We start from the raw sequence: 17651 nt of genomic DNA on the forward strand, positions 1-17651 counted from the left end.
TCCATGCCACCACCACCACCACCACAACCACCAACACCAACACCAACACCACTACCACACCACCAACACCAGTATCACACCACCATCACCACCACCAGCACTACCACACCACCATCGCCACCACTGCCACCCCATCACAGCCACCAACACTACCACCACTACCACTAACAACAACATCACAATCACTACCACCAACAACAACATCACAATCACTACTACTATACCACCTATACCACCACCATCAACACTGCCACTACCACACCACCACTGCCACTACCACACCACCACTGCCACTAACACTACCATAACCACCACCACCACTGCCACCAACACCACCATCATCACCACCACTACCACCAACATCAACACCATCACCACCACCACTACCACCAACACCATCACAACCACCACCACCACAACACCAACACTACTACTACCATTACCACAGTACCACCAGACCACCACCACCACACCATACACCACCATCACTACATATTATTATTATTATTATTATTATTATTATTATTATTATTATTATTATTATTATTATTATTATTATTATCATCATTAACTTTAGAGAAAAATCAATTTCTTAACTTTGAGCCAAACAAAAAAATTGTAGTTTTCTGACGTTCAGCCAAACACCAGAAAATTAAAATATTTTTTAAAAAAATGAGTCATTTTTTAGAAATCATTTTTAAAAAGCAGTTTCCAAGTTTTCAAAGGGACCCTTAATATTTAAGACTCTCCTCACACTTCATTAGGCATTCTCGATATGTAAAAGATAAAGAATAAATATTACTTCGTATCATGGTTGAAAAAATCGCTAGGCGCTCCACGGGTGTTCGGGGAGCACCTAGTGCCTAGGGCGCCTAGGCGGAGATTAATCAGCACCTAGTTGCCTGTGTATTTTTTATTTTATTTTTTATTTTTTAAAATTTTGTTTAAATTTTTAAAATTTTTAAAACTTGATAATTATAAACTATTTAATACTTTGTCAATACTAAAATATTAAGTATTAACCTAAAAAATATCTAGAGTTTTAACAATTTAGGATTATTTCGCTAAAAAGATGTCGTTTTGAGTGAAATAACCCATTTAAAAAAAAAAAGAACAATAGCTAATCAGACGACTAGGCGACCTAGTCGGTTCCTAGGAGGCTTAGTCCGACACCTAGGAGGCCTAAGCGGCTCTTAGGCGGCCGCCTAGACCACCGATTATGGTGATACGATAGGCGGCCGGCCAGTGTCTAGGCGCCGATTAATAGTCGGTGCTTGTGCGTGATTTTTGCAACACTGCTCCATATATATCATTTTACTTGTCATATTTAACTTATTTGTTATTTATTGATCAACTAACTCTTCTTTATTTATTTTAACATTTTGTTATAGTTTTTAAATTCAGATTTTTATATTTATTAGTATATTTGATGTTGTTTTTAAAGATATAAATTTTGTATAATAATGTTAAAATAAATATTAAAAATTTGAAAAATCAAACCTTGTCTAATGAACCCAACACATACGGTGGGACAATAAGTAGTACTGTAGTTTTTTTAAATAGAGAAATTAAAGATATATTTAAATATGTAATATCTCTACGAATAGTTGATGTGACCGAATATAACAATCTGCGTCTATACAAAAATACATTACATAAGTGAGGAGAATTGTTAAGGGTATAAAAAATTGAATGTTGTATCATTTTTGGTATAGAAGTGTGTGATCACTCATAAAAAAGAAATATTGCATATACTATATTTAATCTAGTTACAGACTAATCTAGATTCAACCATAAGTATTCTTCTTTACTAGTCCTCTTTTAACCTTTTTTTTTTTTTTAAATTTAAGGAGAAACAGGTAGAAATGGAGAATTTATTAACATTGGAATGGGAGTGCATTGTGAGCTCTCATCCATGAAGAGAAAAATATGGATGATTACCTAGGGTAATCCCAAATCAAGTTGGTTAAGTATATAGACTTGTAATCACAAGGTCACGAGCTTGAATTCTAGCATTCTTAGTTTAAATTACAGTGCTATGAATGATTTATTTTATTGTGATTTTTTGCTGACTAGGACATAGTTTACTTTGTTAATAATAAAAAAAACGTGGATGAGCTAGAACAAAATAAACTCCATTTCTTTTACTTATACCCCTCAGCTGTTTGATTGGGTTTTGATTGATTGGTAATGATGAAAAGCAATCCCTTTTCTCTCCTTTTCCTTTGCTCTCTCTTGGCAAACCTTTGCAGCCTTTAGACTTTGGCTTTGCCATCTGACTTTACCCATACCTAGCCAGCTAGCCAGCCAGCCAGCCAGCGAGCAAGGCTCAACAAAATCAAAATCTTCTCTCATCTCTCTCAACTGTGTCTCCTCACCTCATTTCTTGATAACCCCAGAAGAGATTTAATTTGGAGTGTTAAGTTTCTATCATGAAGAGGTTCAGCTTTTATGATTCTTCAACAACTTTGCTCTATCCACACAAAGGTAATTAATTATGTTCTAACAATTCCCTTCTACCCCATAGTAAACTCTATACTCAAAATGAGCAATTCCAGGTAACTTTAGTCAAAATGGCTAAAGATACAAATTTGTAACAGAATTTGAATTTCAGTCTTTTTGGTTTGAGCCGATCAGTTATGACCAACCTTCTCCATGTAATCCTTTACCGGATAGAGTCATTAGGCGGGGTTTATACAGTGTACACTCTTGGGTAGTGACTGCCAATTTTCCTCGTCACACCAAAAGAATGAGCAATTATATTTCATTGTCTTTGACATTATTTATGGTGCGAATATATGCAGAAGAGGCAATGAAGGACAATTTGGTTTACAAGAAAGGTGAGTTTATGGGGGGAATGCTGGAATATGAGGAAAGCATGGAAGAGATGAATGTGAAGAAGAAGAGACTAAGTGCAGAACAAGTAAAGGCACTGGAAAAAGTGTTTGAAGCAGACAGGCAACTTGACCCTGAGAGGAAGGTAAAGATAGCACAAGAGACAGGGCTCCAGCCAAGGCAGGTAGCCATATGGTTCCAAAACCGCCGCGCCCGCCATAAAACTAAGCAGATGGAGAGGGATTACACCCTCCTCAAGGCCAACTATGAAGCTCTTCACCTCAATTATACTAAAGTTGAACAAGAGAAACAAGGCTTGATTGCAGAGGTATATATATATATATATATATATATATATATATATGTTCACAAGTAATTATGTAAATATATGCTTGTTTGAAGTTTTCAAAACCCGTCCATCATTTCCCTTACTTTTTGTTGGGCGGAGGGGGAAGGAAAAGTCTAATACCATGTAATTAGAGATTTGTCGGACTCCCAGTAAAGGGTCAAGTTCAACTGATCATTATTTTATAGATCATGATCTACACAGATGTGTGGATCACAAAAAATATATTATTTGTGTACATAAAGTATATTATTTTAATACAAGTACATTATATTATATACTATGGAGTATCAAATAATGTATATTCAGTACACAAATAATGTACATTCAGTACACAAATAATGTACTTTTAGTATATTAAAAATGTATCTTCACTATCTTGTATTAATGCAAAATACATTATATTATTTGAGTACTGAAAGTAAATTATTTTGTATACTATCAAATAATATACATTTAGTACACAAATAATTTACTTTTAGTATATTAAAAATGTATCTTATATTCATGTAGCACAAAAAATTTGTCAAGGCCAACACCTTGGTTCTCGAAAATATGTAGCGGTATAAGAAAATAAAGTTAAGCATTCGCTATTAACTATGACTTTTTGGTGTATGGTAAGCACTTGATCTAACACTTTTATTCGATTGGCAGCTAAAAGGGCTAAAACAGAAGATTGGAGAAGAAAATACTGCAGGGCTCCATCACTCTGCTAAAGAACCAACTATCAATTTAGGTTCCCAAAACCAAGAGCACAGAACAGCCAATTATGCAGCAGCCTATAATACCTCCCAACATTCACCAGATAGTGATTCAAGTGGAGTCTTGAACAACAATGAAGATTGCAGCCTCAATACTGTGCAGTTGATGCACAAAATCTCAACCGTTCATCAATGCTCGGATTTCGCCAACGTGGAGGATCGATCTGGGGGCCTTGGCTGCACAGAGGATTCTTGCAACATCTTCTCTGTTGATGAGGCACCTGATGAGTTTTATTGGTAATGCAGTGAGCAGAGAAATTGAAGTAGAGGTTATTTAGCAGTTCATAATGGCAATTCAATAAATTTAGCATTTGTAGTATTAAGCCATCAAGAAGCTTATGTTCAAGAGTTAATTAGTTTGAATGCTAAACTTTGGTTAACTTTTTACTATTTAGATTAATACAGATTATACATATGCAGAGTCTTATAATTTTTGCATTTTGTGAGAGTTCAGTAATTCCTAATTCATGAAATGCCTGCCACAGCGTGAATAAATATTTTCTGTCCCATTTTACCACTCACTATGGATCAAATCAACTATTTATATTTTTTTTTCTTAGTTTTAAATTTGAATTTTTGCCTTTAATAGTACTCTTAACCATGGTTGCAGTAGGTACTAGCAATGGCGGATCCAGAAAAATGTCTTAGTGGGGGCGAAACATAAAAGAGGTAGCACCAAGTTGCTCCTTTATATGGGACGTTGTGGGTTCGAGCCTCAGCAAGGCCGGTTTTTTTATTTGCGTGGCCCTGTGCTGATAAATAAGTGAGGCCCTATCAAAGTATAAATAAACTGCGAATTGAAGAAAACTGATGTGTAAACATTACGGAGTAGAATTTATTTTTTTTGAATAATACGTAGTAGAATTTAGATCAGTCATGAAAACATAATTTTGAGCCAATATAATCACAAATACATATACTAACTATTAGGCCAGGGCTGGACGAGGGGCCCCCAAAATTTTGGGGCCTCGTGTGGTTGCACATCTTGCACGCTCTAAAATCCGGCCCTGAGCCTCAGCGATATTGATTCTTTGCGCTTCAATAGGTTGAGAAAATAGTAATGAACATATATTGCATTGTAATAGAATCGGTAGTATTAAAAAAATGAAACATTTAAAAATAATATAGTCATAGATATTGTTGAATATAGACGAAAAATAAAGCACATCAAAATTTTATACAAATATTAATAACAATATATGAAACATAATTAATTTGATAAAATAATTCAAATAGAAAACACATTATAAATTATACATTTCATTATTAATTTTTAAAAAAATTAACAAATTATATATATATATATATATATATATATATATATATATATATATAAAGCTTTGAAGAAGCATTCAAAGCTACAACCTACAAGGATGCCTCAACCAACTCAGCTAACTAGTCAATTCTTTACTTACATTTGTTTTCATATATTTATATCTAAAATTATTCTATACATACATACATACATACATACATACATACATACATACATATATATATATATATATAAGGGCTATATGAGGGTGCGGGTGGGGTGAGTGGGGGCAGTTGCCCCCACTGCCCCCATGCTGGATCCAACTCTAGGTGCACGGAGGCACTAGTCGGACGGTAGAGTAGCGCCGAGCGTCAAATTCGACCGAGTTGGTGACGAACTCGACCAAGTTAGGCAGCTAGGTGGCAGGCCGCCTAAATGGCCACCAAAAAAGTAATTCGTCACGGCCTAGCTCTTAATGTATTTTTCTATTTTGTTTTTTAACAATAACGTAATTTCTAAAGATATAAATTTTATATATTAATACTAAATTTAATATTATAAAAAATTAAATTAAAATAATTTCAATCACATTAACTGAATTAAAAACATAAAATGAATGGACTATTTAATTAGTGGTAAGGCGGCATGGGTAATGCTAAACTTTTCAAATCATCTGTCCTTGTTTGTGTCCCAAAATGCATGCAGTACTATATATCTAATTAATTATGAATTAAAAAAATTTGTGACACTCATAACATGTAACATCATTTAGAACAAGATGTAATTAGTGCAAATGGTTTGAGGAAACTACGAATGTTTATTTTAATTCTCTAGTTTTCTCTGGTCAAATTTTTAAATTTTAAATTAAAATAATTTACAAGTAAAAAGCACTTTTTGTTTTCTTTTCACCAATTTTTCATATTTATAGAAAAATGAAAAAATTCTACTTTTTCAAGACTACTCCACTCGAGGGACGGGAATGGGAACTAAGAGTTGACTGGAGACGAGAAATCTCCGTCCCCGTCTAATTCCCCGCGGAGACGGGGATATTGACTATGTTCAATTTCTCGCCGGGTGACGGTGACGTGGATGGGGTTGGGATTTCGGGGACGAGGATGGAGAGTATACTCTCCGCTACCGCCCTGCTCCATTGTCATCCCTAATATACTGTAAAAATATGCACACTAATACGCTGGTGCCCGCATATAGTTATACTAGTTGTGAACATGTACAATGTCCAATTGAAATATGTCCAATAACAAAAAAAAATAGTAAAATTACATTATTAAAATTATTTTTTTAAAAAAGCACATAAACTTTATAACTATTAGAAGATAACATTTTTATTTTTAATGATAAAAAAGATTATTAACTTTCTTAATTTCTTTAAAAAAATAAATTAAATTTAATAGATATTTTGTTTCAAAATATTAGATTTTTAGCAAATGCAAGTAGTTTCCTTTGATAAATTTTTTAATTAAAAATTTAACATCGATTCAATAATAAATGAAACAAAAATGTTTTGTTTACAATATGTTAATATAATAATGCATGTATTCCACGTCAAGTAAAATACAAATGAAAAAATAATAAAATAAAATAAAATAAAAATTAAATTGTCAAATTAGAAATTGTCGAATCTTTTTAGAAGAAGCCAAACTTTAATATTTTAAAAAGTTAAAATAAATAAAATTTAAATTTCAAATGAGAAATTGTATTAAAATAGATACTAGAATTTATTGGTTCAAATTATAATTAAGCTAAACTATAAAACACTACATACACACATATATGTATGCATGTCTTTGCATTTTACATCGTAAGGTAGAATTAGTAAAACAAAAAAAAATATTTAAGGTATAAATGGTAATAAAATATAAATGTACAACACAAAAAGGTACTAAATGACTGGTTTAGTCCCTTGATTATAGCGAAATTTATCGATTTAGTCCTCGACTATCATCCTTACTAAATTAAGTCCTCAACTTTTAAAATCTTATCCGATTTCGTCCTATGTTATCATCGTACAGTTCAAATTGACTATCATCCTACAACTCATATTAACGGGAGGAAGAAATTGAGTAAGATTATCAAATAAAGTTGATGGCTTAATTTGGTAAGGATGATAATCGAGGACCAAATCGATAATTTTGCTATAGTCAAGGGACCAAATCAATCATTAATTCTAATAATATTGTAGGTCTGATCTAGCTAACAAATACAGAAATACTTATTAGTATGCAAAAATTACAGCAGCTTGGATTTAAAATTTGAAACGAAGCCCATATTAACAATGTAATTCGTACTTGACATCAATGATTAATTATAATATGCTTTTTTAAAATAAAGATTATTCCTAAACATGGAATGGTTTGCCAAAGAGAAAATCTGTACATATGCATGCATGATTCACGTCATGTTGTCACTTTTACTTGCACATTTAAGCAAAAGCGATAGATGTGGGCAGACGATGACTTTCACTTATGGTTTGTGGCATACAGTGGTCTTGCTTTAAGTCACTATCTCTTGTGCATATCTTTTTCACTAAATTATATATGCTACCATATATTAGATCTCAATTTTGGATACACATAAACTTAAAATAATATTCTTACGGTGGAATTATATATATATATATATATATATATATATATATATATATATATATATATATATATACACGGGTGGCCAGGAGAGAAATAAGAACGATCCACAACCGTCCATGTGTCCAGATGAACAAATCAGATGTAATTTTAAAAAACGACGCGGTGACATTTTCGTAAAGAGCAAATACCAATTTTGGTCCCACGACTATTACCAAAATGACAATTTTGGTCCACATGTTTAATTTCTACCAATTTTGGTCCCATGACTATTGTTTTAGTACCAATTTTCATCCATGACTATTGTTTTAGTGCCAAAATTCATCGCGTCTGTCAACCATAATCCATTTAAAACCTGCAAAAATCTAAAATTGTTAAGGGTATTTTCGTCATTTTCAACTTAATATCCCAATTTGAGCATAAATAAATGGATTTAAGTCCTAAGATCGATCAAAATTCGCAGTTTTCCTCCTCATTTTACCTTAATTTGAGGAGGAGAACTGTGAATTGTAATCGATCTTAGAGCTTAAATCTTTTTATTCATACTCAAATTGGGATATTGAGTTGAAAATGACGAAAATACTTTTAAAAATTTTAGATTTCGGCACGTTTTTAACGGATGGGTGACCGCCACGATAAATTTTGGCACTAAAACAGTAGTCGTTGGACCAAAATTGGTACCAAAATAATAGTCGTTGACCAAAATTGGTAGAAATTAAACATGTGGACCAAAATTGTCATTTTGCTAATAGTCGTGAGACCAAAATTGGTATTTGCTCTTTTCGTAAATAACTCGAACTTTGGTGCAAGTAAATGTGTTATAAGTGCAAGTAGTTGGTGCATATTTGTAAGTAAAAAGTGCAAGTAAAATCACTTACAAGTGCAAGTAATTTACCTTGTTAACATTCGTGCACCTAGGTGCAACTAGTTATAACGTTAGGTGCACTTGGTATTGATGCTCAGTGTACATTTTACATGTACTTGTGCACCTATTTTCGCTTACGAGTGCAAGTAATTTACCTTGTTAACATTCGTGCACCTAAGTGCACTTAGTTGTAACCTTAGGTGCAACTACATTTGAACACGTGGCGCGCTGCGATTCGTTCTCAGTTCTCTCCTAGACGCACTGTTCTCATTTGAACGCAATCATATATATATATATATATATATTGATTTAAAATGATTGACACAATATTTGATGTTGTAATGACTAATGAACTCAGGTCAAGTTTCGACAAATTAAACTTTTCACTTGTTTCTTTTACCTAAAGTAAATTTGAAATAGGTTAAGGAAGGAATGTGAGGAAACTTAGAGAAATCATTAGACAAAATTCAATAGTAGTTAGTGAGTTTAAGCCATGCAAGTGTAGTTAAGTTTAGGAAAAATGATACTATTAGGCGTTTGGTTCGCGGAACGTTAGATTACCTTAGGGAATGTTGGATTGCAGTGAATGTTAGATTGCAGGGAATGTTAGATTTCTGTGTTTGGTTAAAACTGAGGTATATTATATAAACTTGTTTGGTTGAGGGTTATCTTTTATGTTATAATGGTTTTTTTTTTACTTTTATACCCTTAATCTATTTTCATTTATGTTAGTAAACTTCAAAATTAAAATAATTAAATAAGCAATGATAAAATATATAAGTAAATAATTTAAAACTAATTAACTAACACACATGCAATAAGTAATGTATTTATGTAGTTGTTTTGTAAATTTATAAAATTAAAGAAAAATATTTTTAATAGTTTAATTGTATTTAATTATTTTTGTATTTTAAAATATGTTATAGCATATTGTTTAAAGATTAAACATTATATATTGTTAAAAGGGTATAGAGAGTAAAAATGTAAGGGAATATCACATAACCTAAGACAAGTAAGGGATTCACATTCCCTCCAAAATAGCTCAAAATCCTATGTGGAGGGTAAATCACATTCCTTGGGAAAATAATATAACTTGAACCAAACATTGCAATCTAACATTCCATAGCACATATTACCTTGGTTATCTTGCATACCTTGAACCAAACACCCCCATTATTTAATCCATTGCCTGTGAAAATATAGGAGACGTTTGGTAAATAACAGTTAGCTGAATATTGGATTAGTGGAACTAACTAGTTGATAGCATTAGTTTATTGTAGAAAGATGTTTGGTAAATTAGTTATTAGCTGATAGTTGATTACATGTAAAATGACTTTCACAAAACGTTGATAAAAAGCTGCTTTGAGCAGTTTTTTGAATTTTAATGTTTTGGAGCAATGAGTTGTTAGAAAAAGAAAATTAATTGAACACTTATATTGATTGTACGTTTAACCAAATTAAACAGTTAATAATGGTTAAATAAGTCAAAATTAACTGATAAGCAAACTAAGTTACCAAACAGAGTCATAGTTTACTTAACTATTAAAAAAAAAGTAGCATGAAATATTTGCAATGCACCCTCCTTGACTCGTTGAGTCTAAGAACCCTTCAAATAATCATTAGTGTTGTCTCCTCATTCAAATTCTGTGGCAAGTCAACAGAGGTGTTAAAATGAGTTAGAGAGAAATTAGCGGGTTGTTATGTCGTGGACCCAGGTCCACCTTGCAAGGTGGACCTGGGTCTACATTCACATACATTATACTCTACATTCATATACACTATACTCTACATTCACAATTTGTAAACTCCACATTCACACATTACAGGATTATATGTTTAGTAACTATACTCTACATTCACATACACTATACTCTACATTCACAATTTGTAAACTCCACATTCACACATTCAAAACTCTATATTCACAGGTCCTATACTCCACATTCACAACTTGAGAACTCCACATTCACACATTACAAGGCTACAAGTTGCTAGAACTTCTTAACTCTATTACAGATTCACACATGCATAACTCTACATTCACGATTTCTATACTCCATATTCACAATTTGAAAGCTCCACATTTACACATTTCTGGGCAACTCTACATTCACACAATCATAAATCTACATTCACGATTTCTATACTCTACATTCACACTTTGAAACCTCTACATTCACACATTTTTGGACAACTTTATATTCAGCAATATGTTTACTAATTAAAAAAAATAAAAAATAAAAACGACGTAGTTTTGGACCCAGATCTACCTTACAAGGTGGACCTGGGTCCACAGCATAATTTGCCCCTTAGCCTGTCCCAACTCACTTTTTAAACACATGTTACAAATTTTGCAAGCTAGCTCGCCAACTAGCATGTTGGTGGCTAAATGGGTTAGTCCACTAATTATTTTAAAATATATGTTTGAAAATATAGATTTTTGTATATCTAATATTCAAACCTCTAACCCCAAAGTTAAGAATTATTGAATTAATATTCCTTTCAATTAAACTTGTACTTTTGGAACTAAATACATGTGTGCGAACTTTTTTATATTTTAATTTTAATTTGAAATATAAGTATAATTGTTTTAACTTATATTTTAACACTGATATTTAACATTTTTGTATTTTGTAAGAATATTATTATTATTATTATTATTATTATTATTATTATTATTATTATATAGTCTATATAAAAATTTTTATAATAACTATATAATTATGTTAATGTTTATATATAAAGTTATAAGTAATAAAATTAATTCAATGATTATCATTAGCTTAGTAGCTTATAATAAGGATGGACTGGATTAAATTGAAAAGGTTAAAGAGTACAAATTTTCCTATAAAGAAAACTTTTAAATAATAAATAAATTGAACAATAAAATATATATTTAGATAAACTTTGGAAGTTGGGTGAATTCCATCGCAAATTATACCATGATCATGGCTGATACTGTAGTTGTGTTGAATGGATAGTGCAGTTGTGTTGAAAAGATACAGCAGTTGTGTTGAAAGAAAACTGCAGTTGCGCGGAACAGAGACCGTTCATCCGTTCAACACAACTGCAGTATCCTTTAAACACAACTGCAACATCTGTTCAACACAACTGCAGTTCCAGACGGATGACACGGTCTCTGTTCCGCGCAACTGCAGTTCCATTTCAACACAACTGCAGTATCTGTTCAGTACTACTGCAGTATCAGTTCAACACAACTGCAGTATCAGCCATGATCTATGGTCCACGGTATAACGACTGGAATTCCATTGGTTAACCTCGCAAGTTACATGGGCTGGGTTACTTTGTCCACTTAGGTAGACTATTTTAAATAGTTAGAGCCTATTCTGGACCACTCTACAAGCCAATAACTTTTTGAGGGATCAAATATTCAAATGTATTATTTTTATATCAACTTAAGAAATACTAAATGTGAATGCATATATAATTGAGAAAAAAGAGCCAATTATACCCTTATAATTAAGAAGTCGAAACATATGATATTTATTTAGGGTGTGTTTTGTTTGCACATGGAATCGGAATTGGAATAAAAATTAAATACTTGGTATGTAATAGGTTTTGGTGAAAGTATTTTACATGTTTGGTAGTAGAGTGGAATTGAAATGATTACCAATACTAATGTTTGGTTGTATATGACCCTATGATGAGAATAAATATTTTAAAAATATAAAAACAAAAAATTAAGGCAATTAATTCTAAGATAATGACATCCAAAGCATCAATATGAAAAAAATAATCAAAACAAAATTCTAAAAGTACTAATCCAAACTTAAAAATAAAATTACCAATAAGATGAAATGGTAACCACTTTTAATTAGGGAATGCGATTTTTAATTGAAGGGGTAATCAAATTCCATAATTGTGTTTTAAAAAAAGTTGTCAACCAAACATTAACTATGACTTTAATTTCAATTCTTAGTGTGTAAGTCCATGAACCAAACACAGTCTCACTTTTAGTGAGTGAGTGTGTGTATATTGTGAGTAATGACATTTATATAGTTGTTTATATTGACTAATGATAATTATTCTTACATGGCTAGAAATCATCACCAAAAAATAATAGATTGATAATATATATACGGACTTACGGAGTATTAATTTAGGAAATATTTATGATGCTAATTAGAATCACTATTAATGGTATCATATATATATATATATATATATATATATATATATATATATATATATATATATATATATAGAGAGAGAGAGAGAGAGAGGGGCGCGCTCCCATGCGAACTGCCGCCCAAGAAGGAAATTAGAACGCCTCACAGCCATCCACGTGTACGGATCAATAAATCAGATGTAATTTAAAAAAAAACGACGCGATGGCATTTTCGTAAATAACTCGAACTTTGGTGCAAATAATTGTGTTATAAGTGCACCTAGTTTCACTTACAAGTGCACCTATTTTAGCACCTATTTTCACTTACAAGTGAACCTATTTTAGCACCTATAACATTAGGTGCACTTAGTATTGATGCTCAGTGTATAATTTTCTTACAACTGCAATACATTTTACGTGCACTTGTGCACCTATTTTCACTTACAAGTGCAAATAATTTACCTTGTTAGTATTTATGCACCTGGGTTCACCTAGTTATAACATTACGTGTACCTAGTTATAACGTTAGGTGCAACTACATCCTGGACACGTGGCGCGCTGCGATTCGTTCGCAGTTCTCTCCTGGGCGGCTCGTATGCACCGAAACGCGATCCAAGTAACCTATATATATATATTGCTTAGTGACTATATCATATATGATTATATCTAATATTATTGAAAGCTTAAGAACAAATATTTTTGGTATTGTTTGGATTAAAAAAAAGAATGATAATGTAGGTGCCAAAACATGAGAATGGGATCATGGGAGTAAAGGCAAATTATTGTGTGGATCATGGTTCACACAATGTTACGTGTATCATAACAAAAAGTACATTTTTAATATACTACTGTAAAATTACTTTATTTATGTACTGAATGTACATTAATATATAAAATAATGTATTTTTAGTATTTAAATAATGTACTTACATATATATATATATATATATATATATATATATATATATATATATATATATATATATATATATATTGCTTAGTGACTATATCATATATGATTATATCTAATATTATTAAAAGTTTAAGAACAAATATTTTTGGTATTGTTTGGATTAAAAAAAGAATGATAATGTAGGTGCCAAAACATGAGGATGGGATCATGGGAGTAGAGGCAAATTATTGTGTGGACCATGGTGCACACAATGTTACGTGTATTATAACAAAAAGTACATTTTTAATATACTACTGTAAAATTACTTTATTCATGTACTGAATGTACATTAATATATAAAATAATGTATTTTTAGTATTTAAATAATGTACTTTCTTTTCATAAAATGAACATTTTTAATATATTAAAAATATATTATTTACGTATTGAATATATATTATTTGATAGTATGTTACAGAGAATAATAATTATGATTTGGGAGTGGAGGAGTAGGCTACTTTTCATGTGGTTTGAAACTTGTGCTAACTGCCAAAGGATTAGATTGGCAGATATAAAAAAAACGTGGGGGGAATGAATCTCCCATCAGTGCCAAAAGCGGCCCTCACGGCTCACACCACACCTTTCTTTTTATTTTTTATTTTTTAATATTTTTTTAACACTTTAACTTATTGGCAATTTATATCATAAAGTCATGGACAAAGGTCCACCTAATATTATGAATCCTGAATTGAAACGACGAGGTATAGAAATCATATTCGTAAATTACATTATTTTATAACACAAGATAAAAAAAAAAAAAAAAAGACACACATGTTATATATTAAGTTATTTTTCAAATCTGATTTATGTATATGATTTGTCTTCATAGGCACATAATATTTCACAATACAAGACTCATAAATTCCATAACATAAAACACAATTACTAATTTATTTCAGTTTCAGGTACATTGAACAACAAAATTTCCCCTTGCAAGTTTTTGAGCTGGAGGAAGAAAGTCTTTTTGATACATAATTTAATAACATTAAACACAAACACATCCACCAGGTTTCATAGTGCATTGTGAACCCTGGTCTATGGTATAAATGTTGAGATATTTCAAAGATATTTGTGCGTCTCTTAGTGTTTTCCATGTGTCTCTTTATTTTCCCAAAACCATTGTATTTATTGTTTTATATTTTCAATATCTTCATGGCACTATATAAGCAATGCTTGTATTAAGGTTTGATCAAGAACAATAACACATCAAGTTTTTACTCCTCTTTTGTTTGTATTCTACATGGTATCAGTCGCTAAGGTTTATACCTGCGCATAAGCTCATCAATGGCCAACGACGAGCAGTCGCTGGCGCCGCCTCCCCAACCTCAATGGAAAGCATTAACATGGCTGATTAGTGGTACAAAGGTTTCTAATGATCCATTGAATGGTCAATTTGATACACGGTTGTGGATAATTGACACAGGGCCCTCTCCTCACGTTACTGGTGATTCCACTTGGATGACTAATGCAAAAGATATATTTCACTGCCATGTTGGTTTACCCAACGGCAAAACAGTGGTTGCGACACAAGAAGGCTCGGTTCGATTAACGGACAAAATTACTCTTAATCAAGTTCTTTATGTTCCGTCTTTAAGTTGTAATCTTATTTCGGTTTCTCAGTTAAATGATGATATGCAGAGCAGTGTCCGCTTTAACTCTTATATGTGTGCTATACAGGACCAATCGAGGGAGATGATTGGAACGGGTGTTAGACGGGATGGACTTTATTACTTCAAGGGAACTGATTCGGTGCAACATCTTACAGTGAATGGTGTGACAACTTCAGTCGATCTTTGGCATCAACGAATGGGTCATCCATCTGAAAAAGTGATGAAGCTACTTCCATCTGTTGGCACTGCTGTGAGAAGTTTTAATAAGGCTTATGAGGTTTGTTTTCGTGCTAAGCAACCTAGAGAAAAATTTCCTTTGAGTAACAATAGAGCATCTCGAATATTTGAGAAAATACTTTGTGATTTGTGGGGTCCTTACAGACATCAATCTTCTCGTGGTGCACGTTATTTCTTGACTATAATAGATGATTATTCGCGAGCAGTTTGGGTTTATTTGTTGATCGATAAAACTGAGGTTCATAAAATGTTTTTGTCTTTTGTGTCTATGATTGATAGACAATTCTCTCAATCAATCAAAGTCGTTCAGAGTGACAATGGTGCTGAATTCAAATGTTTGCGTGATTTTTTTTTTCTGCTACTAGAATTCTATTTCAAACTTCTTGTGTGGGAACTCCTCAACAAAATGGTAGGGTTGAGCGGAAACATAAACACATTCTCAATGTAGCCAGAGCTTTGAGATTTCAAGCCAATTTGCCAATTTTGTTTTGGGGAGAATGTGTTCTTGCAGCTACACATCTAATAAATCGAACACCAACACCGTTACTTGACAACAAAACTCTCTATGAAATTCTTTTTGGTAGTCCTCCATCTTACAACACAATTCATGTTTTTGGGTGTCTCTACTTTGCTCACAATCAAAAAGCAAAAGGTGATAAATTTGCTAGTAAAAGTTGAAAGTGCATCTTTGTGGGATATCCGTTTTGGAAGAAGGGTTGGAAGGTGTTTGATCTTGAGACCAAAGAATTTTTTGTTTCCCGCGATGTGAAATTTTTTGAAGATAATTTTCCATTTCCCCTCACGGATACGACTGCCATTCTTCATGAAGAATTTGTTCACGAAGATTTTTCTGTGATTATTGAAGAAGCCGAGCCAAGCTCCACAAACGAGCCAAACCCTCAACCTGAGCCAAGCTCCACACCCGAGCCAACCTCTCAACCAGAGTCAAACCTCACACCTGAGTTCACCTCCCAAACTGAACGCCACACTAGTAATGTTGTTCCAAATAACCATGATCAGAATGTTGAGATGGGTCGGGGTATGAGAAATAAGGTTCCTTCAGTGTGGTTGCGCGACTATGTTATTAATTCTACTGTTGCTAAAAGTCCATCCTCCGTCACACCGTCTCCACAGTCTTCCTCATGTACTCCCTATCCTTTAGCACATTATATAAATTGTGATAATTTTTCTCTACCATACAGAACTTTTCTGGCGGCTATTCTTTCTGAAAAAGAACCAAAATCTTTTAAGGAGGCAATGACACACAGTGGCTGGAAAGAGTCTATGAAAAATGAAATTTGGGCCCTAGAAGAAAATCAAACTTAGACTCTTGAGCATCTTCCACCTGGGAAAAATGCTCTTGGAGTCATTGGGTATATCGGATCAAATATAACTCAAATGGGTCGATTGAAAGACTCAAATCAAGATTAGTGGCTCTCGGTAATCATCAAGAAGAAGGCATCGATTATACTGAAACTTTTGCTCCTGTCGCCAAAATGGTTACTGTTCGCGCGCTTCTTGCCATTGCAGCCTCAAAAAATTGGGAACTACATCAGATGGATGTGCACAATGCTTTTTTGCATGGTGACCTCGATGAAGTGGTGTATATGAAGCTTCCACCAGGTTTTGAGGCATCGGATCCTAAATTAGTGTGTCGATTGCGCAAGTCCTTGTATGGATTAAAGCAGGCACCACGGTGCTGGTTTGCAAAACTTGTTACGGCCTTGAAAGGATATGGTTTCTTACAATCCTATTTTGACTACTCCTTATTTACCTTCACTCGGGGTGGAGTTCAAATAAATGTACTTGTTTATGTCGATGATCTCATCATTTCTGGGAATGATTCCATTGCTCTAAAGACATTTAATGCTTATCTCAGTGATTGTTTTCATATGAAAGATCTCGGCACTCTAAAGTACTTTCTTGGTATTGAGGTTGCTCGTAGCTCTTCTGGATTATTTTTGTGTCAGAGAAAATATACCCTTGATATTATTTCTGAAGCAGGATTACTGGGGGTTAGACCGGTTAGTGTTTCTATTGAGCAAAACCACAAACTCG

General features: G+C 32.8%; 1 protein-coding gene across 1 annotated transcript; it reads left to right on the forward strand.

The window, feature by feature from the left end:
• Positions 1-2199: 2199 nt before the first annotated feature.
• LOC116020909 (homeobox-leucine zipper protein HOX20-like) lies at positions 2200-4322 on the forward strand. Its single transcript, XM_031261474.1, has 3 exons — positions 2200-2487; positions 2805-3163; positions 3836-4322. Exons 1-3 carry the CDS (start codon positions 2433-2435, stop codon positions 4181-4183), a joined length of 762 nt encoding a protein of 253 aa, XP_031117334.1. The 5' UTR covers positions 2200-2432; the 3' UTR covers positions 4184-4322.
• The last annotated feature ends 13329 nt before the right edge of the window (positions 4323-17651 follow it).

The sequence above is a fragment of the Ipomoea triloba genome, chromosome 5 (assembly GCF_003576645.1).
Source record: "Ipomoea triloba cultivar NCNSP0323 chromosome 5, ASM357664v1".
Lineage (NCBI taxonomy): Eukaryota > Viridiplantae > Streptophyta > Magnoliopsida > Solanales > Convolvulaceae > Ipomoea > Ipomoea triloba.